This window comes from Camelina sativa, chromosome 6, assembly GCF_000633955.1.
Source record: "Camelina sativa cultivar DH55 chromosome 6, Cs, whole genome shotgun sequence".
In the NCBI taxonomy this organism is placed as follows: domain Eukaryota; kingdom Viridiplantae; phylum Streptophyta; class Magnoliopsida; order Brassicales; family Brassicaceae; genus Camelina; species Camelina sativa.
The window spans coordinates 5,653,633-5,679,134 of NC_025690.1; the positions used below are offsets into that span (position 1 = coordinate 5,653,633).

Consider the following 25,502-nt stretch of genomic DNA (forward strand, 5'->3'; position numbering starts at 1 on the left):
CTAGACTCAATCCTAATATGCAAGTGCAAGCTACATGAACACTCTCTTTTTGTGGAAATTTTCAAATTTTTTTTTTCAATTTTTTTGGTTTTTCTATGCAAATAAATGAATGTAGACTCAAACATAATATGATACAAAAATATGAAATAAAAATCACAGAACACAACATCAGATACATCATATCAAATCCTCCCCCAAACTTAAGTTACACAGTCTGCTGTGTAAAACAAATTTGCAGGAGGATTTAAGAATCACAACAGAAACAATGCAGGAATGAAATGGTATGTACAAAGGGAAGGTAGGAGTACCTTAGTAGTAGAAAAAGGAGTCGGAGCTCGCCCAAGGAGTTGGTGCGTGATACTGACTCTGTCCTTCACCTTGTTCTGGATCCGCAGGAGTAACCTCAGCTGGTTGGTCAACTTGCTGCTCAACCGCTTGCGGGTTCTGATACATGTTTGGCTGCTCGTCACACTGCATGTCATCGACTCTTGACTCACCATGGTCTGATACCAACAAAACAACCTCGGCAGGCTGATAATCACCTTGATGTTCGATCTGCTGCTCAAACCCGGGCATGCCCTGATAATCACCCTGAGCTTCATCTCGCTGCTCAACCTTAACCTCATGCTCATCTCGAGCTGCAGAACGACGCGCTGACCGACGACTTGAGGAGGCTCTAGAACCTCGTGAACTGCGTCTCTGTCTCTCCCTAGACTCGTGTGACGAGTGGTGTGAAGGAGCGGATGAAGGCTGACGCTCTTGTGACACAGATGAAGATTGACGTTTTGGGGATGGAACCGGAGAGAGTGTTCTCTGACGAGTTGGCTCGATGGAGACTTTGTGTGTGGCTCGAGAGAGAGGCTCGATTGGGTGTTGGCGTGAGTGGCTTGAGCGTGGTATATGAAAGTGGCTCGAGTGGTGTGAGTGAAAATGGTTCGAGCATGGTCGATGAAAGTGGCTCGAGCGTGGTTGGTGAAAGTGGCTCGAGCTGGGTGTATAGTGATGAAACTGTTAGGATGGGTCGAGTCTGATTCCATGCCGTCGGTTGAACCTTGCTCGAGTCGAAGATGGTTGAGAACGCACAGTGGTGGTTGAACTCTCTAGGTTGCGTCGCAGCGCCTTCTTTTGACTTATACTTTCACTTTTTTTTTTGTTGCCCATACTCCCTTCTGCAGATTCCTGAACACCAGAAAACTAAAAACAAAAATCAAAAACACAAGGATCCTAAAAAATATTTACAGTGATACCTTTGGGACTTCCTCCCAAGTGAGCTTGTTTAAAGTCTCTAAGCTTGACTTTGCATACTCCTTATGCTTTGGGAGGTTCATAGAGAGGCTTCAGAGACCCCTCTAGAATGTCTTGTCTAGCCAAATACTCTTTAACATTCTGCCCAGGTTCAACAACAAATGAACTTCTCTTCTTCATTATCCCAAACCTCTTCCTTAATTTACTTGGAGGAGAACTTCTCATTGTACTTTGGAGCTTCTTGATTTTCCCACTCATCTCCTTCACCATAGCTGTTAACTCTTTCACTGAATCCCTTAGAATCTGAGTATTTTGGAGTTCATACAAATTGTCAAGCGCGGGAGGACTTGAATCTTGCGGTTTAGGAAGCAGGTCTTGACGCTTAGGGAGGGTAACGACTGCACTCAAGTTGGAGAATAGTCAAGTGACACTTTGAGTTTTCTCTTTGGTTACCAAAACCTCAGTTTCTGCCTCATTCACACTCTCAAAGATGTCAAACCCAGCTTTATGATCTTTCTCTTCTATCACGAAGGTCTGCCCATCAATAGTTGGTTTCTTCTTAGAATCCTTGATGTCAAACTTCATCTTGAAGTTTTTACCCAGATTTAGATCAATCATCACCTTCTTGACATCAATGACTGCTCCAGCTGTAGCTAAGAAAGGTCTTCCCAGGATTAGTGGATCTTTAGGCTCTTCATCCATTCCCAGCACCACAAAGTCAGTAGGAATCTCTGTTTGTCCAATTTTGATGGGCAAGTTCTCTAGTAGACCATGAGGCAATCTAGTTGTCCTATCAGCCAATATTAAGCGGAGGTTGCATGAATTGTATTCGTTGAATCCTATCCTCTGAGCTACATAGAGTGGCATGAGGCTTACTGAAGCACCAAGGTCACATAGGCACTTTTTGAAGGCTAATGGACCTATNGTATCCACCTTGATTTTGGACGTAGTTGATTGCTTCAGACTGCTCACCCTTCCCATCCTGAACTTGAAAAGGGTTATCCTCAGATACGAAATGGAANTAACAGCCTTGCATTCATGAATAACCCCACCTATGTCATGCACTACCCTATCATCTTCCAGAGCCTTAGCTTGAGCTCCTTTAGCCATCTCCTCCTTCTCTTTGGTCCAATCTATTACCAAATCAGTTAAAAACTTTTGATATTGAGGCACAAGTGCAAATGCATCAAGCAAAGGCATCCTAAATTCAATCTCCTTGACTTGGTTTTCGAACAGAGCTTTATACTTCTCAGTAAGCTGCTTCTTAAACCTCACTGGAAATGGTAGAGGTGGCTTGTATGGTGGAGGAATGAATCTCACAGGTTTATCCTTGGGAGCAGCGGGTTCTTTAGTAGCTTCAGGATTAGATTGCTTGGCTAGCTTAATTGGATCCTTGAGCACCTCGACAAGATCCTTTATCTGAACTTCATATTGAAGAAAATCCTCCCCATCTAAAGTCTCAGTATCCTCAGTGAGCCGTACATCTACAACTTGGGTGGTGATGGCATGCATAATAGCATAGTCCTTGGGGTTTTGAACTGCTTTTCCAGGTAGTTGGCCAATTGTTGGGATATAAGTAGAAACAGTCTTGCCTTCCATATACTTCATCTTGGAGTTAAGAGTTTCAAACTTGACATTCAGATCATTGTAAGAACATTCCATGCGCTGACTGAGTTCAGCAAACTTCTTAGCAGTATCCAGAGAACCACTAGCTTGACCTTGCAGAAGTTGTTGCAGCATGTGCTTCATTTCATGATCTGGAGCTTGAGTAGGCTGAACCTGTTGAGGTGAAAATCCTGGTGGTGGTCCGGAAGGAGTGTGAGAACCTTGCTGGAACTGTTGCTTAGGCACGAATCTTTGATTGTAAGAAACAAAAGGTTTTTACGGACCTTGTTGTTGCTGTTGAGGAGGGTACACCTGATCTTGTGGATTTGCAACATTGGTGCTCCGGTAAGACAAATTGGGGTTCGTCTTGTAGGGGTTATAACCCTTGTTGTATCCACCTTGATTTTGGACGTAGTTGATTGCTTCAGACTGCTCACCCTTCCCATCCTGAACTTGAAAAGGGTTATCCTCAGATACGAAATGGAAAGTCTGCTGCTGACTTAGCAAGAGGCGGTCAAGCTTGTCATTGACATTCTTAAGGTCCCTCTTGTACTTCTCCTCAGACCCAGCGTCACCTCTAACCGTGCGGTCGTAGTCTTCATTGTAGTTACCGTCAGACTGGGCGAGATTCTCAACCAGTTGCCATCCTTCATCAACGTCTTTGTTCAGGAAGTTGCCGTTAGAAGCAGTGTCAAGCAGCATGCGAATTTTTGGAAGTACACCACGGTATAGAGTGCTTAGCAGTGACTCATTCCCNCCATGCGCTGACTGAGTTCAGCAAACTTCTTAGCAGTATCCAGAGAACCACTAGCTTGACCTTGCAGAAGTTGTTGCAGCATGTGCTTCATTTCATGATCTGGAGCTTGAGTAGGCTGAACCTGTTGAGGTGAAAATCCTGGTGGTGGTCCGGAAGGAGTGTGAGAACCTTGCTGGAACTGTTGCTTAGGCACGAATCTTTGATTGTAAGAAACAAAAGGTTTTTACGGACCTTGTTGTTGCTGTTGAGGAGGGTACACCTGATCTTGTGGATTTGCAACATTGGTGCTCCGGTAAGACAAATTGGGGTTCGTCTTGTAGGGGTTATAACCCTTGTTGTATCCACCTTGATTTTGGACGTAGTTGATTGCTTCAGACTGCTCACCCTTCCCATCCTGAACTTGAAAAGGGTTATCCTCAGATACGAAATGGAAAGTCTGCTGCTGACTTAGCAAGAGGCGGTCAAGCTTGTCATTGACATTCTTAAGGTCCCTCTTGTACTTCTCCTCAGACCCAGCGTCACCTCTAACCGTGCGGTCGTAGTCTTCATTGTAGTTACCGTCAGACTGGGCGAGATTCTCAACCAGTTGCCATCCTTCATCAACGTCTTTGTTCAGGAAGTTGCCGTTAGAAGCAGTGTCAAGCAGCATGCGAATTTTTGGAAGTACACCACGGTATAGAGTGCTTAGCAGTGACTCATTCCCGAAACCATGGTGTGGACACTGGCTGTGGTAACCCTTGAAACGCTCCCAGGCTTCACAGAATGATTTTGAGCTTTTCTGAGTAAAGCTAGAAATGTCATTACTGAGACGTGTTGTTCTGGATTTGGAGAAGAACTTGGCCAAGAATGCTTTCTTGCAACCATCCCAAGTGGTGATTGATCCCTTGGAAAGGTTTTTCTCCCATTGATGAGCTTTGTCTCTTAGGAAAAATGGGAAGAGGCGCAACTTGTAACCATCCTCACTCACGCTGTTGATCTTGGTAAGACTGCACAGACGGTCGAACTCGTCCAAATGGTCCAGTGGATCATCCATAGGCAACCCATGAAACTTGTTTCCCTGGATCAGGGAGATCAGACTGCTTTTGATTTCGAAGTTGTTGTTTTGCACGGCGGGAGGGACGATTCCAGCACACTGAGTATGAGTGTTCGGTGCATCCCCAACACCAATGTTTCGCGGTCTTGGATTTGGTTCATTTTGTTGTTCCATAGTGACTTGTGCGGGATGATCAGTGAGATGACGAGCTTTTCGTGGTTGTTGTAACCGATTGATGTCGTCGATAACAGGAAGGAGATTCTGATGTCCTCTTGATCTGGTGTGCATGCAAGGTTGCAATCAACAGGTTCCTGAGATGAAAAACAAACAAGCAGACAACCAAAGCAAGTCAGTACCCAGAATGATAAGTGTGACAAAACTTAATCTTGCAAAACTTGAAATCTTAAATGTAGCAAAATGAATCCCCCCCCCCCTGGCAACGACGCCAAATTGATACTAAGATTTTTGTGTCTCCTAGTAGGTTCAATTAACCTTATGCAGTTGTAATACGTAAGGTGTCAATCCAGTTGGGAAACTTTACTAACAATTAAGATGCAATCAAGAAATCACAAGTCAAGCAAATTTAAATAAAGTGTTTGTCTAACAGTCCTAGAATGATGACAATACAAAAACGGAAATGAGTCACAGAACTAGAAACGAGAATGCATGGCGAGAAACTAAAATGAATAAAAATGGAGACGAGTCTAAGCATGAACTAAAAATCAAGAAACGAAACAGTCTCAGGAATGTAATAAAAATCAGAAAGAAAGAAGTCCTAAGGATGGGAGTAATTGATGTCGGTGGAGTATCCTAGTCTATAGAGTGTTTAACATACCACAAGCAAACCATCCCTAAACAATGAACATCACAACTTAGCTAATCCAATCTCTTGACAGAAGCTACTCAAACTCAACCACTTCCAAACCTAGCTCTCGCTAGAGAAACATGATCAAGCATGGCATGAAAAACAAGTTCATTCACGTCAACAAACATCCTATACAACTAATCTCTTAGGCTAGGAACGCAAGTCTCTGGCACTAGTTGGTCAGACATTTCATCGAACACCTTTTGGATGCGGAAATGTCTAAAACCTAGTTCCAATTGATCAGAGAGAAACTAGTATTTCTAACTCTAGTCCAGAAGGGAAACATACAAATCAAAGCTTAAACACTCTACATCCTAAGATCATCCACCTAATCTATCCCATCCTCAAGAACTACTACACTACTCAGATCCGAAAATCATCATCAAGGATGCAAACATAGAAAACATTGAAACAAGCATAGTAAGATAGAGAAATATAAGATGAACAATTTTGTAGAAGGAATCAAATGCAAAATCTCAATAAATCTCCACGATATCGGAATACAAGTCTCATAACGTATTTTTGTGGCTAAGTTAAAAACCTTCTGGGAAGAAAAACAATACGAGATAAAAGATTCGATCTCAGCAAAGACTTAACAAAATGTATATATAGTAGTCCAACATGGAAAGCCCTAAAACTTAAAACGACAAGGTAAAGCGTCGGTTTGGTAATCTCCTGAAGCGTGTGAAACCAAACGTCTTTCTTCCCGTCATGTGCGATCGAGTCTGTGCGCGTCGAATGGAATGCGTGGCGGGGGAGCATGGCTCGATCAGACAAGCTGGAACACATGGCGGGGGAGCATGGCTCGATCAGACAAGCTGGAGTGCGTGGCGGGGGAACATGGCTCGATCAAACAAGCTGGAGTGCGTGGCGGGGGAGCATGGCTCGATCAAACAAGCTGGAGTGCGTGGCGGGGGAGCATGGCTCGAGCGTGGTGTATACGCATTCACTAAAACGATGATAACTCTTGAACCACACCTCCGATTGGCTTGAAATAAACGGCGTTGGCAATATAACTCAATTCCTACAACTTTGATGAAGACGTCGAAAGCTAAATCCCACTCGAGTGGAATGGCTCGAACGGATGGCTCGGTTGACGCTTCCCGGAGATGGCCCGGACGACAATGGCTCGGACGAGAATGGCTTCCAACGTCTCCTAAATACCTGAATTACTCCAAAATGCACAATTTATGCAAGGATGATGCAAGAACTATCTAAACATGCAAAGTGTATAGAAAGGACTAGAAAATGAAGCAAAACAATGTGTTATCCTAGCTAAATGCATTTTAAATATATGCTAAGGAGAGACAAAATATAGACATATCAAGTGTCTTCCTGTGATACTTCCCCAAGAATCCTTTCTTTATATGCTTTTAGTCTTCCCACTATATCTTCAAAGCTAATAGTGTTGAGGTCCAACACTTGTTCGAGGGAGGCTACCATGTCAATAAATTTGCTCCTAGGTAAGCTCTTTAAAATTTCTTCATAAGTTTAGGCTCTTCAATCGATTCTCCAAGCGATGCTTCTTTCGTTGCTATCTTAGACAATTTTCCTGCAAAGTTATGAGCCTTGTCTGATTTTATCATTCGTATCTTGTCAAACTCAGACATCAAAGTTTGTATGCGCACCTCCTTGACACGCTCTGCTCCAAGGTGTCTTGATTGTATTGAATTCCAGATCTGTTTTGGAGTATTCAAGTTACCAACCTGCAAAGTAAGAGCTTCATGAATCAATTGAAATAACAAAGTTGTGGCTATATCATTCTTTTCAGGATCGGTTGATCCTGGCTCGATAGTTTCCCACATTTTACAATTCGCAGCATGATCCTCACCCTCATTGACCATATTGTGTAATTCGTAGAGGTAAGTAGAAGGCATTGAATGGAGATAGCTTTGTCCAACTCCTTTGGGCGTGATGTAGCTACAAGTTCTCTCATTGTTGTGGTTCGAAAACCTTTACCAAAACTTGCTCTGTAATCAAATCACAACTTTGATCGATTAAACCTAGAGCTCTGATACCAAATATAAGATGAAACACTTTGCTTTTATAAGAATCACTGCTTAAAAATATAACTCAAAAACTAAACAATAAAACACTTTCACATATCATTGTCACAACTCAATAATTGATATATACAGTGCTTTTCTCTTCCTATTTCAATTAGAACTAGATAACTCCTAATTCTAGTAGGATTGTCTTTGAACCCCTCTTGTCCTTATCACTTTTTCGTAAAGATATCTTGGGCTCTAAGTCTTTGAAGTATATCGAACACTTCCTAGTTTGCCTAGCCTTTTTTAGTTTCGTTATAATTTTTTAATAAACAATTTCATAAAATGCCGAAAGGAAAGAAACAGTTTCATGAAATATGTTTCTAGTATAATTGTTATTATTTTTACTTCCTTGTAAAAACTTTTGCATTTCAATAGAATAACCTTTACGATAAAAAGAAAAAAATATATTCTAAAATCAATTTTCTTAATTGCATCATCACTAAATGAGTTTTGCCAAATCTAACATGACTTTGATATGTACAAATTTTTATTGTTTTTAACTGAATCCTAGAAGAGTTAGATCTGGTGACCAAAAAAAAAAAGAAGAGTTAAATCTAGATTCTGGTTATGATAATCGTTTTTATATTAGTATCTTATTATATAAAGTATAGTTTCAAAATTTACTAACTCACCAGATCGTGACACGTGTCAATTTTAAAAGCTACTAACTCACTAGATCATGACAAGTATCAATTTCGAAAGTTACTAACTCAAAAGATCGTGACAAGTGTCAATTTTACACAAATTTCTAATTTTAAAAGAAAATGAATCTTTAAAAAAATCAAGAAATAAAAAAAAATTACTAATCATAAAATAAAATTATAAAAATAATCTTACGATAAAGAGACATGTAGTTCCTAAAGAAAATCTTTCTATAATAATTATATTTGTACAAAAAAATTATATGTTATATTGAATTCTTGGTCTAATCCTAAAAGAAAAAGAATTTAAATATAATGAGTTGAATGAAAGTATTCTCATCGGATTAATTGAAATGCTTGACCAATACAATGAGTTAGCTAAAGTATTCATAATTGCTAGAGATAGATACGAATAAGGAACAATTGAAGAATACTTAATCTGATTAATTAAAAATAAAAAATGTGGTAGACAATTTGACCTTCAACAAGGAAACAATATAGCTGTACTTATTGTGGGTGACATGTCTATTCCAAATTGTGAGAGATATAATAGTGTATCCAAAAATGGACAAACCACAATACATCAGCTCTTTACATCCATCGTACATGTATCTACAATATCCTTTATGTTTCTATATAGTGAACAAGGTTATATGGAAAGAACATTTGTATATAGAGAAGGATATACTACGAAGAGGTCATATATTACAATGCAAGAATATTATGCATATCAAATACATTCAAGATTGACATCTCATGAACAATAATTCATTCAGTTTTTTCCATCAATACGTGGTTGATGCATACACTGCTATTGAGCAAGAACGTATGAATTTTTATTTGTATAACCAGAAAAAAAACTTAGAGCAGATCTTTATAATAATGTATGTGATGCAGTTGAAACAAGGGGATGCAAATTCAAACAAAAATAGGCAAAAAAATAATTTTACCATCTTCGCTCACAGACGGACCACAATTCATGGTAGAGAATTATCAAGACAAAATGGCAATGTGTAGACGGTATGGAAATCCAGACTTTTTCATTATTAGAACATCAAATCCAAAATGGGAAGAAGTAAATGAACGCATAAAAAGGCGGGAAATGAGAATGCAAATGACAGATCTGATATTAAATGTTGTGTATTTAAAATGAAATTAGAAGAACTCCTTAAAAACCTACAAGATGGAGTCTTTTTCGGTCCTAGTACAACAGGTATAAATATAATTTATTACCGATATTATCTTTTATTATATTTGATAAAGATGCAGAAAAAATCACCATAACAACTGCAAATATCGTAAAAGCTACAAATTATAGAAAATTGTTTTATTGTATGAATATTTAGACTTGAAATTTAATTAACTGTTATTATATTGTTTATATAGATAAAATGTAATTTGGGCGAAAAAAGAATTAGAAGATATTCCCGTATATGTGCATTCAATTATAAATATTTATTTATTCGAGATTCAATTATTAAAAATATTTATATGTTGTTCATATCCTACATTTATTTTAATTTGGTTTTAACTCATTTTTAGGATATGTTTTATTTATACTGTACCAAATAAAAATAAGTGATACAAAAGTCCGGATTTTCATAAATGTTTGGTTAATAATTATTTAAAGAATTATTTTAACCGGTTGCACCGTCTTCAACTCGTACGGCACGTGGCCCGACTGCAAAACATGCCACGCGGCTAACGTCACGTATCCAACGACGGAGGATGAGCTTCGTAAAGCCGTGGCTTACGCGGCCAAGCACCATCTCAAAGTCAAAACCGTCACCTGATTCTCTCACACCATACCCAAACTCGCTTGTCCTTCCGGTTCAGACGCAATGCTAATCAGTACGTCGAAGTATAATTCGGTTATCGAGATTGAACCGGACCGGTTAACGGTTACGGCTGATTCTGGTGTTTCGTTGAGAGAGCTGATCGATAAAGTTGAAGGAGCTGGGTTTAGCATCGGTACGTCGCCGTATTGGGAAGGAGTTAGTATTGGTGGGCTCATTAGTACTGGATCTCACGGAAGCTCGTGGTCTGGACGAGGCGGTTCGGTTCATGACCATGTTGTCGGAATCAGCCTTGTGGTTCCGGCGAATTCATCTGAAGGTTTCGCCAAGGTTGTTAAACTCGAGGAAGGTAGAGATGATAAGCTTCTTGACGCCGCTAAAGTATCGTTGGGTGTTTTAGGAGTCATCTCTAAGGTAAAACTTAACGCCGATACCTTTTCTCTGTAAAATTGTTTGTTTTTATATCGTTTTGTTTTGTATTTTTAATCTTTTGTAGGTTAAGCCTTCGATAGAGAAAGTATTCAAGAGAAGTATGACGTATAATTTCACATCTGACGTAGCAATTGAAGACATATTTATGGAGCATGGCAAAAAATTCGAATTCGGAGACATAACTTGGTATCCTTCTAGGAAAATTTCGGTTTACCGTTACGATATCCGATCACCGGTCAACGTCGCCGGCAACGGAGTCAACGATTTCATTGGTTTCAGTCTAATCCTACCTTGATCTCTAAAGGGGTTCGAGCATTAGGTTAGTAGACGACTCCAACCCTTTCCGGTTTAGTTTGGTTTTATGAGATGTTTAAGAATCTAAATTTTGGATTTGAAAATGTTGTAGAGAAGGCTCTTGAATCTAGCAAGAACGAGAAAGGAAAATGCACCACGGCTGATACGACTTTGGCCTACAAGAAACTTAGCGGGAATGGTCTTAAGAACAATGGGTTACTCTTTACCGGGTATCCGGTTATCGGGAGACAAGGCAAGATTCCGACTTCCGGGTCTTGCCTCTACTCATCTTCGATTAGAATTGACGTGGCTTGTGCATGGGACCCGAGGTATAACGGTCTTTCCTTCTATGAAACGACGGCTATATTTAAGTTTAGAGGCTTTCTCCTCGACGTGAAGAAGCTACGAGACTTGGAACCAGAAAGACTATGCGGGATTGATATCTATAACGGCATCCTCATACGTTTCATCAAGGGCTCAAATGCTTATCTTGGCCAGACACAGGACTCTGTGGTTGTTGACTTTTAACTATTACCGAGCGGATGATGAGTTAGCCCCGAGGTTGAACGAGGGATGGAGCAGATGGCGTTTGTCAAACACGGGGCGAAGCCGCATTGGGGAAAGAATAGGAAAGTGGGTTTCTTTGGCGTGAAGCAAAAGTGTGGACCTAACTTTGACAAATTCTTGGAAGTGAAGAACAAGTTAGATCCTACCAAGATGTTTTCAAGTGAATGGTCTGATGAGATTCTGTTTGGAATAGAAGGTCCCAAGTGCGACGGATGTGCCCTTGAAGCGATTTGTGTGTGTTCAGAAGACTGAAGACAGACATTGTAGCCCTTCCGAAGGTTACTTTTGTAGACAAGGTCTTGTTTATACACAAGCTAGGGTTTGCAGATACTCTCCGGTGCAAGTTCTAGTGACGTAATTAGCTTGAGTTTTTATGTTTTAAATAATATCATCCGGTGACAGAATAAATTGTTCTTCATATACTCATGAGTGTATCCAAAGGAATATAAATGTTTTACTAGGATCTTGGATATCCTTAACTTTTGGAATATATTATATATGCTATTTGTCCGGACATATTTGACTCTTTCAAAAGTATTTGCAAGTGGATTTAATAAAACAATAAAAAAAAAATTATCCGTGGATTATGACACGTTTCAAACCGTTGTGGCGTTGTCCGATCAAAAAAATCATGTTGCTTCCGCTGCTGCATCCCGACGTTTACCCGATTGGATAGGAAGGGTCTTTATAATCGAAAAAGTTCTCAGTATTCTCATGTTAACCGATATGTAATTAAGACACTTTCAAACCCGTCGATTTAATTAGTTTTACCAATTAACGTGGTATCAAAACCTAATATTAGTATATTTATCTTCACGTATAGGCATACAATTATTAAAGACCAATTTGAACATTAAAACCAAATACAGTACCTCTTTAAAAAAATCATTCTACTATATTAATTGCAAAGTACAAATATAAAACTAACCTTAAAATGTGTAAATAATTACATTTACTTGCCATTAGAAAAGTTTAATTAATTAATTAATCATTATTAATTATTAATAAACAAAAAAAATGGATGATCAAAAGTGTAAAACGCTCAGATAGATCATATGTCAGTAAACCATACAACAGATCTGCAAATCTGGATCTTGTGTTGTCAACATGCTTCGATACAATATTTTTGAGACGGTCGAGTCTTTTTACAGCCCTAATACTCTCTCTAGAGTTGGCTCCTTCTGGCCAATTCAGTCTAAACCCTCTCCTAAAATATTTCTCAGTACCCCAGCTGGCTTTTCGGGTCTTTTAACTTAAAAGCCTTTTAACAAAAAGTAAATAAATAAAGAAAAAAAATATTTATTAATTTGATTTTAAAAATCTAATTTAATAAAATTTTTAGTTCAATAGTTTTTACTAGAACGGGTTAATTTTTTTATCAAAAATCTAATCAAATAAAATCTATATCAGTTCCCTTTTACAACTTAGATTTTTAAAACTAATTAATAACATAATAACAAAATAAATTATTACAATTTTTTGATAAAAAAAATTCAGCATACCTAATACATGTTACGTTAGCTGTCTCTACGTGATATCTTCAGGAACAGTGCTGACCGGTATACAACTAAATAATAGATTGTTGCACCGTAGTAATAACCCACCTGGATTTTACGATCCATCTCTGTCACATTCCCAAATCACCCACTTAACCGTTTGTGACACCCAACTCTTACGATAACAAACTTATATCAAACAAATCAGACTATATCCCATGACTACCACCACAACGACAAGTCGACAAGCATAATACCACGTGTTATTTCTTAACACACAACATCCCCTTTCCAATTGTATCTCTCGTGCCTCTCACACTTCTTTGTGCACACTGGCGGATCCGGGAAATTTTTTTAGGGAGATCAATAATTTTTTTAAATAGTTGAAATGGAAAAAAAACAATGTATTAGTGTGATATTGGGAAATCGAACTCGGGTTTGGGGGGTCACACTTAAGAGGGAAAGACCAACTTAGCTGCATATACTTCAACAATTTACATGCAAAAATACATATTTGAATAATTTACCCATGCCAACTGACCCACCTATTTTTATAGGTAGATCCGCCATTGTTTCTGCACCTATCACTCTTACATACATGATCCCTCATGCCTTAACACTTCTCATCCATCGGTTTGCCAGCTATCTTGATCCGCATTCCTCGTTCATAACCACCACCATACAACTACCAGGATCTTTTTTTTTCAGGTCTTTCTGTCGTTCACTCGCAATTTTTCTCACACTCAAACAATTTAGTTTACTACACAAAACGTGCATTTCACGAATCACGCAACCCAACATTAAAATACATATATTTAATATAAGTTCTATCTCTAAAATACTAATTTTTTTGTGTTTTCTTTATACTTTATATAAAAAAATATAATTATATACTTATAAATATTGATACATTCAACAAACAAATTGGTTATATATATTATCTCCGGGTTTTTTTAGTTGTCCTTTAGAATAAATATTTTTTTATAATGGTAGTCATTTTAGATTTCTAATACATATGTTTAGTAAAAGTACATATTTTATCTCAATTGTTTTAATGTATTCAGCTCAACAAAAATTGTTTTAATGTATTCAGCTCAACAAAAATTGTTTTAATGTATCTCGATCAGGTCTAATGCCTTAGTATGTGTGTATCCCTGGTTACTAAGGAGACATCTCCTTGATATGTGCAGAGATTGCGAGATGTGAAGTATTCATAAACACCTTCAACGTAGAGTTCTTTGGAGAGTGGCCAATGAGAAATAAGCTCCCATGGGACCCTTGGCCAACAAAGAAGAGTGTGTACCACTTTCGATAACTTCCCCTTTCTCTAAAACAGTGATCGTGTCGCAGTTCTGAATTGTGCTAAGCCTATGTGCAATCACAACACTTGTCCTCCCAACCATCAAACGCTCAAGTGCGTTTTGTACCACACGTTCCGATTGGCTGTCCAAAGCGCTCGTAGCTTCATCAAGGAGCAAGCCAGATGGGTTCTTTAGAACAGCTCGAGCAATTGCGATTCTCTGTTTTTGACCACCAGACAATTGCACTCCCCTATCCCCGCAGTACGTGTCATAGCCATCAGATAGCAATGTGATAAAATCATGAGCGTTGGCTGCCTTTGCCGCCTCCATAATCTCCGATTCGTTTATCTTGTTAGATGCTCCTCCGTACATGATGTTCTCTCGGATTGTCCCACCGAACAACGTTGGCTCTTGGCTAACAAAAGCTATATGTTGACGAAGTGATCTCAGATGATACGATCTTATATCACGACCATCGATTTTAACAATACCCTTTAACGGGTCATAGAACCGCTCGATCAAGCTAACTATTGTGGATTTACCTGACCCGCTTGGACCTACGATCGCTGTTGACTTCCCCTCTTCGATCTCAATAGAGAAGTTCTTGAATATAATCACATCAGGTCGTGTTGGGTAAGCGAAGTCCACGTTGAGAAATCTTATTTGTCCCTTTATTTTTTTGGGGACGTGTCCATCTAGGCTCTCTGGCTCAATGGTTGTGCATCGATCTAATACTGCAAACACCGACGCAACCGCATCTGATCCCTTGGCTAGATCTTTGGTCATGGTCCCAGCTTCGGCAATAATCCGACCAGTACTCGAAAAAATCAAAAATAACTCTAAGAATGCTTTTGACACCATCTTCCCATCAAAAACTAGTCTACCACCATACCAGAAATTCAAAGCTGACACACCCGTTATAAGGCTTTGTGAAGTCCCTAACATAATCCCTGCTAACCATGATTGGCGGACGCTTTCTCTCCGTGGACCTTCTTGTGCCCTTTTAAATAATTTAATAATTCTTTCTTGTGAGGAGAAAGCTGTGATGGTTCGAATATTGGAGACAGCCTCGGCAGCTAGTTTAGTGCTTTCATCTTGGGCATTGATGGCATGTTTCGACATGCGCTTAAGCAGAACACGTTTAGTGTAGAAGGACACAACAATCAGTGGCTGCACTGAAATCATCACTACGGCGAATCGCCAAGAGATGACCAAACCAATTGCACAAGTGATAGTCACTGATGATATAGTTTGTACCAAAAGTGACATCCGATCACCAACTAGTGATCTCACCTGTCATAACAAACCATTCCAAAATCAATAAATAGATAATTAATTATAAAAAAAAGGAGTAAAAACATTGTTCATATATTGAACTTCAAATTAGTAAGGGGGGAAAAAATACCACATTAGCATCGTTTGCTAGTCTAGAGCAAACCGCACCACTCGAGTTCTCGTCTTTGTCAAACCAATTGACTTCAAACGTTAGTATCTTCCCGAGCATATGTTCTCGGATACGTTTTGTTAGGTATTCGCCCATGTATGCAAAACTATAATGCTGACTAATATTAGTCAAGAAAGTGAACAAAGCTAGTCCGACAAATACTAACACATAGATCCTTGTTTTCTCCTTCATCTCCTCATGACTCGTTAGGAAAAACACTGATACCATTGATCCTGCAGAAAATACCTACGCAACCATATAATGCTTGTTTCCACTCTGGTCTATTCATTGCCATCAATCTCTTAAATAATGGCACACGTGACCTATTATCCTTTGGAATCAAATCTGTAACAATGCTTGAACTCGTGCTATGAATAAATTCTTTTGGACTGTACTTCAGGTCTTTACTCAAACTTGTTACCTTGCCCTCTTTCACACTTACATTGATGTTACGATCTGATTCTTTATTCTCCATTTGTTGTAAGCGGATTAGAGAAGTGTAGTGACCATCTACTTTCTCCAAGAGCTCGCCGTGTGATCCAGTTTCTATAATGCGGCCATTTTTGACTGCACAGATAATATCAGCATTACGAATGGTAGAGAGGCGGTGGGCAATCACAATAGTTGTACGGCCAACAGACGCATTGTCTAAGGCTTCTTGGACTACTACCCTTTCGGATTCTGAGTCCAATGCGCTTGTTGCCTCGTCTAGAAGGAGAATTATTGGTGACTTAATTAGAGCTCGTGCAATTGCGATCCTCTGCTTCTGGCCTCCCGATAATTGTACTCCTCTTTCCCCAACCTTTTCAAACACAAAGACCAAAAATATACATTTATAACGTCAAACAAAAAAATTAAATGTATAGTATGTTTTTTTAATAAGAAAATAGGAATATATATAACCTGAGTTTTGTAACCATCGGGGAACTGAGATATGAAACTATGAGCATTTGAAGCTTTGGCAGCTTCCACTACCTCATCCATGGATGCATCCTCTTTACTGAATAATATGTTTTCTGTTATTGATGTGGCGAAAAGCACTGGCTCTTGGCTAACCAGACCCATTTGTGATCTCAACCAGTTCACTTGCAACTTATGAATGGGCACACCATCAAGAAGAATCTCTCCAGCGACCGGGTCATAGAACCTTTGCAAAAGTGATAGCACCGTTGACTTTCCCGATCCGCTTCCGCCTACCAGAGCGACAGTTTTCCCGGATGGAACTCTTAGACAAAAGTCATCAAAGATTGGGGTTTGGGGTCTAGACGGGTATGTGAACTTCACGTGGTTGAACTCGACTTCTCCTCGAGTTGTCTCCAAAATCTGGCCTTCCACGTTGTCCGAGTCTATATCAGGAATTCTTTTTATCACTTTGATCATTCGTTCCCCCGCTACAAACGCCTCCGAGAAATTTTTGAGATTCGACAAACTTTGACCAAGGGATCTGGAAAATGTAAGATATCAAGTATCATGACTACAAGATGGGTTGTGTTTTGTCAGCAAAACCCAAAAGCCTTTACACGTAGTTACTTACGTGCCGCCGAACGTGACGCAAGCAGTGACCGTGGAGACAGTACCACCTTTCGAACCATAGTTCATAACCAGGCGACTTCCGTACCAAGTCATGAACCCCCATATAGCATAAGTAATACCATTGCTCCCAATGGTGATTCCTTTAGCTAGCCCTTGTCTCAACCCTAGCTTCACCGACCCTTGAAGTGCATTTGAGAACTTTGCAATCATCTTCCTTTCACTACCAAATGCGTAGACGGTTCGAACCGACGAGATAGCCTGCTCAGCTATAGAACCAGCCACATTGTACTTTTCACGTATCTTCCTCGAGATGTTTATGAGGGCTCGGCCATACATTAGTCCAGGGATCAAGAGAAGGACGATAAATGGAAAGCCTACTATTGTAAGTCTCCACAATAAAATGAAACCCACTATGTAGCTTGCGACAAACGCAGATACATTCATCAGAAAGTTTGGTAACTGCTTGAAATCAAAACCATCAATAACCGGGTTAAAAACAGGAATCATGGTTTTAAAATGATAGATAAAGATACAAAGTTAACGACCTTTTCACTGATGAAGTCTTGAATGACGAGGCTGTCACTTAGAGACACTAGTGATAACATCAGAAGTGCTTGTGACATGAAGATCAAAGTAACCCACATCTTGTCTTAACACCGCTTTTAAGTACTTCTCCCTCATTTTTGCCGCTTGTCTCTCCCCTGTTCTTGTCCAGCAGTATCCTTCTGTTTTGTTTATACATATTAAGACCATTTTGACAAAATTAGTTAATGAATGATTAGTTACATTGAATGCATCGAATTAATTTAATTTTCCTCACTCGATTAAAATGGGAAAGAAACATTTTATATATACTTACCAAGGAAACATATCACCAAAGATGCACAAGCCACATAAAGCAAAGCTAGAGCATTATGTTCCCAACAGAAGAAACATTAGTACTCTTTCTCTTATATTCTCATCTGTCGTGGCATGCAACTGATACTAGGATTTTTGTATGTCCTAGCAGGTTCAATTAACCTTATGCAGTTGTAGTATTTAAGGTGTCAATCAAAATGGGATGTTGCTAGTCACTCAAGATGCAATCAAGATTTCACAAGTCAAGACAATTCAAAGAGAGTGTTTTTATCTAACAATCCTAGAATGATGAAAATGCAAAACGGAAATGTGTTTTAGGACTAGAAACAAAAATGCATGACAGGAAGCATAAATGAATAAAAACAAAAACGAGTCTAAGCATGAACTAAAAGGCAAGAAATGAAACAGTCTCAGGAATGTAATAAAATTCAGAAAGAAAGAGGTCCTAAGGATGGGAGTAATTGATGTCGGTGAAGTCTCCTAGTCTACAAAGTGTTTAACATGCCACAAGCAATCTATCCCTAGACAACAAACATCACAACTTAGCTAATCCAATCTCTTGGCAAAAGCTACTCAGACTCAACCACTTCCATACCCAGCGCTTGCTAGAGAAACATGGTTGAGCAGGCATGACAAACAAGTTCGTTCATGTCAACAAACATCCTAGAAAACTATTCTCTTAGGCTAGGAACGTAAGTCTCTGGCACTAGTTGGTCAGACATTTCATCAAACACCTTTTGGGCGTGGAAATGTCTCGAACATAGTTCTAATTGATCAGAGAGAAACTAGCAATTCTAACACTAGTCCAGAAGGGAATCATAAAAATCAAAGCTTAAACACTCTACATCCTAAGATCCTCCACCTAGTCTATCCCATCCTCAAGGACTACTACACTACTCAGATCCGAAAATCATTATCCAAGATGCAAACACAGAAAACATTGAAACAAGCATTATTAGGTAGATAAAAATAAGATGAACAACTTTTGAGAAGAAATCAAATGCAAAAACTGAATAAACTCGGAGATGTCGGATTACAAGTCTGAGAATGGCTCGAGTGATGCGTTCTCGACTGGTGACTTGAGAATGGCTCGATTGATGCGTTCCTGACTGGTGACTTGAGAATGGCTCGAGTGATGCGTCTGGAAGGTGTGGCTCGAGCGGATGCGTTTCCAACGTCTCCTAGATACCTGAAATACTCCGAAATGCACAATGTATGCAAGGATGATGCAAGAGTTACCTAGACATGCAAAGTGTATAGAAAAGACTAGAAAATGATACAAAACAATGAGTTATCCTAACTAAATGCATGATAAATATATGCTAATGAGAGACAAAATATAGACATATCAACTCCCTCAAACTTAGTCTTTGCTTGCCTTCAAGCAAACGATCAAGAAAAAAGTATGAAAAAGAGGTGTGAAGATGGGGTCTCAGACCTAAAACATGCTGAATAGAGTAGTTAGAATCAAGGTCCTTGTTTTTAGTTCTATGATGCAAGGTGAAAGAACTTTATTTCTTAACTTAATTGAAACGATTCTGATCTTTAATCTACACATGCAATCCTATCTATCACTCCCTTTAACAATTATTAACAGATAACTGTGAATCAAGCTAAGCAATGTCATTGAACTCATTTGGCTAGGGTAAAAGGTCAGAGACAAAGATGGTCTCCTTCTCAAGTGGTTTTATCAATACAGAACAAGGTTCTCTCACGAAAAGGAGTTGAGCTTAAGAGAAGACTAAAGGTTGAGACCAACTGATACCTACAAGAGCAGCACCCTGTCTACCCAAAGATCTCCAAGGAAACTCAGTCCTAACATTCTAACCCAGAATTTGGTCCTATCTCTACCCTTCATCAAAAACACTATCTCAAACTTTTTACACTTAGTCTTAGGAAGAGTTCACTTCTTTTCATTCTAGCAGATTGGGAAATCTTTATTATCGCTATGGTTCATTTTCTTTTCTTTTAAGGACTCTAGACAAGAGAACCTTCATGACTGTTTTAAAATATTTTATGAACACAAAGATAGACCGTTGGTCTTTTATTATGTGTGAAACAACATGTGATTTATACCATCAAATACACTATTCTAAAAGAAAATTTCACATATCACACACTAAAAAATTATTTCTTTCATAGATTGACAAAGTCATGTTTGACTTTACGTAAAATAGCCACTAAATAAAATATTGACTAAAATACTTCTGTAATTGAGTAATTAGTTTTTGGTTTCTCCAACTTTAACATAATTTTAATTTCTATAAAAAAATTTATAAATTTGGAAGTAAATGTAAAATTAAAAACGAGAAAAGTAAAAAAAAAAAAGAGAAAGCAGAACTTGAACTAGTTCGGGGCATTCGAGTATTCGGGTTAGGTTTGGGTTTTGCGAATAAGGGAGTTTAGGATTCAATAGGATAAATGGAGAATTTTGGTTCAGGTACTGTCAGATTCGGGTCAGTTTAGGATTGAAATCTCAAAACCGGTAAAACCCTGATTCTTGTCGGACACACAGATACCTGGATTTTTTTCCGAATACCCGAAAATTATTGGGTAAATAAACGGCTTTCGAGTAAATACTCGAGTTTTTCTGATAACCCGTCTCGTGGACCCCACTAGCTCACTCCTAGCCGCCCCAACGGACCTCAAGCTGGCCAATAGGTTATTGGTGCGCTAGGCGTTCCTTGAACCCTAGTCCCCACCCTTTAATAACCTTCCCACAGGAAAAACTGTCACCAATTGACCTGCATATCAATTGGTGATAGCTTGTCCTGTGGGAAAGTTGTTAAAAGGTGGGAACCAGGGTTCGAGGAACGCATGGCGCACCAATAACCTACCGGTGGATTTGGATGATTAGTTCCATTTCCACAGTGAGAGGTTAGGATCGATGCCCTGCAGGGCCAGCTTGGGGTTCGTTAGGGTGGCTAGCGGTGGGCTGGGGTCCGTAGGACGGGTTGTCACAATTTTCAAGTAAATTTTTGGGGTTTGGGTAAAAATTCGGATATTCGGAAAAAAAAACTTGGGTATTATGGTAAAAATTAATTTCTGTTATTATATTTCGGGTCTTCTCATATTTGGGTTTTTGGGTTGAGGAGTTTAGGACCCAATGGGATAAATTTGAATTTTCGGTTTCGGATTCATATCGTCTTTTTTTGGGGCGGTTCAGTGTTTTTTACCCAGGGCTAAGTCTTGAACCCTCGAGTTCATCGTCTCACCAAAACATTGTGAGTCTATTAGAGAAAAATTGCTAACAATTCATCTTCTTTAATTTTCTAATAATTACACTACTTAATTTTCTATCTAATTTGGGTTTGTAGAAATCATAATTTGTTTTTGGGTAAGAAGACTTCTATTCAGAAAATTAAATTTGATCATTAATCTTCATCAAAAACAATTTGGATGTAATCAACTTAAACCACCAAAGAATTCCACAAACTCATATTTTTTAGGTTTTTTAATTAAAAATATGCTAATAAATTCTAGATTTACAAGATTTATGTGTAAAAACATTCAAATCTAAAAATGACATGGATGATAAGAATACTGTGAACGATGGCGATAATATTAGTTAGGGTTGTAGAAGAAGATACTCATGTTGTAGATGATTGTAAAATCCTTTATTAAACAGACTTGCGGACGTACACTAAACAATAGAACGTTATATACGTATACCATAGCACAGCATACACTAAACTAAACCATATATGTACATGATCATATTGACTTAAACATAAATAACCCCTAAACAAACTCTAAAATTAAACCTTAAACCGAATATGTAAATGATATTGATTTAAACATACACAACCCCTAAATAAATCCTAAAAATAAAAGTTTAAACCATATACGTACATAAGCATATTTATTTAGACGACACCAATCCTAAAAGTAGACCTACACTTTATATGTACATCATCAGATGGTTGAATGTCACCATTCTCCAAATTCACCGATGCTTTTTCCAACACGTACATGTTCGTGGAGTTGGACATTTGAGCTACTTTCTCTTCCCTAGCTTTACTTGATGACCTCTCATTCTACTTTCTGAATTTAATTTTTTGTTATGTTGGATTTGTCAAACTACATATTTTTGTATGAAAGGAGAAAATAAAATTTAGTAGAGTTTCGACTTGAAATTGCAATTTTTACATATTTTAAGTGTACAAATTACATGTATGTACATAATCATATCTATTTTAAATGTACACAACTCCTAAAAAAATCATCAAAAATAAATAAATGATGAACTGTATACGTGCACGATAATATTGACTTAAACACACATAATCCCTGAAATCCTAAATTAAAATTGTTTCCAAATTTCCATAAATGATCTAATTGTTTCTCTTTTTGGCAAATATTTAAATACGTAAACGGTAATTCTAATAAATAAAAATTAATATTAATTTAAATTTTGAAATAAATGTATCAAAATGGATCTTAAAGGATAAAAAAAAAAGCTAACTCAAACTAATAAAAATAAAAAATAATAATAAACGTAAAAAGAAATAAAATGTTAAAACTTCTAGTAGTGAAGAATAATAAATTCTTATTTTAATTATACTTATTATTATTTTTTTTAGCTAACAAAATTCTTATATTGTACATGACGGATGCTAACTAATATGTCTACAATGGAACTGTATCCTAACCAAACATAAATAAGTAGAGTTTCATAAATGGACATTTTTGTCCAGAATATTTCAAGTGGCTAATGTGTGGAAAATAAATTTGACTTTGACCAAAATTGGTTAAAAAACTCACCATATAGCTAATACAGTAAAACCTCTATAAATTAATACTCTTTAAATCACTATAAATTAATAAAATTTTCCAGTCCCGAGTTGGGCTGGTGAAAAAATGACACAATTCAATAAAGTAATAAGATAATAATTTCTTTGGAAATCTTCTGTAAATATAGTCCTAAAAATATCATAAATTAATAATAATCTAAACTAAATAAAAAAAATATATATATATATATATTTCTAAAAAATTTAGTAAAATATGGCTCTATTATTGTTTGTGTATTCTTGAATTTGCATTCTAGCTCTAATCTTTTTCATTGTATTAGAAACTTTTGTCGTTGTTTTCTCAAATCGCATACAAAAATTATCGAGAGTCCTAGATGCGATAATTGTTTTTTACATGTAACTAGTTCTAAAGGCACCTCAATGTCTTATTCGAATTCATCATTACCATCAAGGATAGTAATAGCAATTTCTTCTAAACTACTAACATTAGTCATTTTCATCTGGATAATTAAGTAAACTATTAGCATCAATCCTATTACGATAACCAAAATTATAAATAAAGAAAATTCTATAAAAGTGTGAATCATAACAAAAGTATCTTATTTTGTAATAGAAAGTTTTCAAAAATTTCAAAATGAAAAAATCTCTTTATAAATTAATAATCTACAAAAATCAAAGCACTTATAATCGACTATTAATATTTTTCTAACAAATATTTTTGTTTCATACAAAGAACATGATCTTATTAAGGATTAGAATATTAAACCAATATTAATGACAAAGCACCAACTATGTGAGCCCTCAATTTTCGAATGGTTCTTTCCCCAACTATATCTATATTAACATTTTTGAAGTACATTTTGTGTTATGCCCTTTAAGTTTTGTTTATTTAAATTTTTATTTATAACATTAACCCCTAAAAAAATTCCATAAATAACATTGCAGAGAAATTCAAATACTAAACTTTCTTAAATCGACCAACATTTGTTACATTTATTGCCATAAAATCTTAACAATATCTATACATTTCGATTTTTCCAAAAACAGCTCTACCCATTAAAGTTTTAATCCCATAAAATCACTAAAACTATCTTTAGAGATTTTGTTTGCATAGATTTTCTATAAAAAAAAAATTGTTTTACATATTTTGATTGTAAAATGTAGATTTAGTCATCTACTTTACTTGATTTGGGGTACTTAGAGGTTGATTCCTCAGATTTCTCAAATTATAATAAATAAAACTAAATAATTATCCCGTGGTGTTTCTATAAATTGAAGTACATTTGGTGTCCTTTAAGTTATACTTATTTACAAAGTTAATCCTTAAAAAATTGCACATACAAACAGAATCAATTAGATTCCTAAAATGTCTCTACAAATTTGGTTTATAATTTCCTAAAACAATTTATATATTAAGAAATTTATTACACTTAATAACATATGCCAAAAATATCTATACAATATTTTCTTCTTTTAAAAACTCTAATATTCAGTAATAACTATATTGTTTCATATGAACAATTAAAACTTTATTGGTTATTAATATGCTGATAAAAAAATGCAAAAACAATTATTTCACGGATAAATCTAATAAATTAGAGTATTTATAATATAAATTAATATGCAGTATACTGCAAAATAACTTTTATGGATATGATTCTTTCACGGGTTAAATCTAAATAAATTTAAATTTACTGATTAAATTTAAAAACACTAAAAATTTAAAAATATAATAATGTGAATAATTCTTTCACGGGTTAAATCTAAAAATCAGTAAAAATTTCTATTTTTATAACCATAAGAAATTCGATACGGTACAAACGTAACATTAGTATAAACTAAATAATTGTCGCGTGTTTGCGGTATACAACTGATCAAATTTTATAATGAATAATTAAAATACAATTATATAATCTTAAACACTAAATAAAAGAATCAAAATTAACAAACAAATACAATATTTTAAAATTTATTTTTTTTGTTATAAAAATATTGTTCCGCAGCATATCGCGGATTAAAATCTAGTATAGAGTTAGAAATATTTTTATCAGGGTATGTTGAATTGGTAAAGGTGGTGTCCAACATGGGCAACTATTTAAAGAAGAGTAAAAGAAGAGTAAAATATCTAGCAGAAAAATTAATCCAAAATATCCCCATGTACGCATAACTTATTTTAAATGTAATTAACGTTCTTCCCTTTTGATTATCTGAACCTCTCTAATAAAATTAAATGTTTTAAAATATACTTATATTTATAATTTATTTATGGAAAATGTTAGAATAGTTAAAGACTATTATTAAGTCTGTAGTCGTATAATAATAATAAAAACTAATTTAAGTCTATCTTACGCACATATGTCATCAATTTACCATTGACTTTATATAACAACATCCTATAATTAAATGACATCAATTTAGATTGAATACTGACCACTACAACTACAATAATGGATCTTACTTCTTACATATAGTGTCCATGTATCATATATATATAGTGCTTATATGTGTATTATATAAAAACAACTTTATAATTTGTATTCTCCATTTGCATATCAAACCTACTAAATCGAATTTAATGTACAATATAACTATTTTCCGAAGAGTTTATATGTTTATTTATTACTGTTTTAAATTTCTTTTCTTGGATAAACAGTGTTTTAAAATTCTAAAATAGATAATTAGCATTTTATTTGGTTTCACGGATGTTTCCATTTTATTTGTCATAATATTTTGAAAAAAAATTGAAAGTGGGGACTGAAGATTATATTACGGGTTAAATTAGACTTAGTTAGATATTGATTTGCACTTTATATCAGTAAACAATGGTACA

General features: G+C 36.6%; 1 protein-coding gene and 1 pseudogene across 1 annotated transcript; one reads left to right on the forward strand and one right to left on the reverse strand.

The window, feature by feature from the left end:
* LOC104698725 lies at window positions 9,201-11,674 on the forward strand (annotated as a pseudogene).
* LOC104698726 (ABC transporter B family member 18-like) lies at window positions 14,006-17,974 on the reverse strand (the record flags this gene model as incomplete). The annotated part of the gene is given in 8 exon segments (XM_010414133.1): window positions 14,006-15,376; window positions 15,489-15,774; window positions 15,776-16,329; window positions 16,431-16,971; window positions 17,062-17,519; window positions 17,606-17,644; window positions 17,646-17,785; window positions 17,920-17,974. Coding segments are annotated over 8 exon segments (3,444 nt in total), but the record flags the coding sequence as incomplete, so codon positions are not given.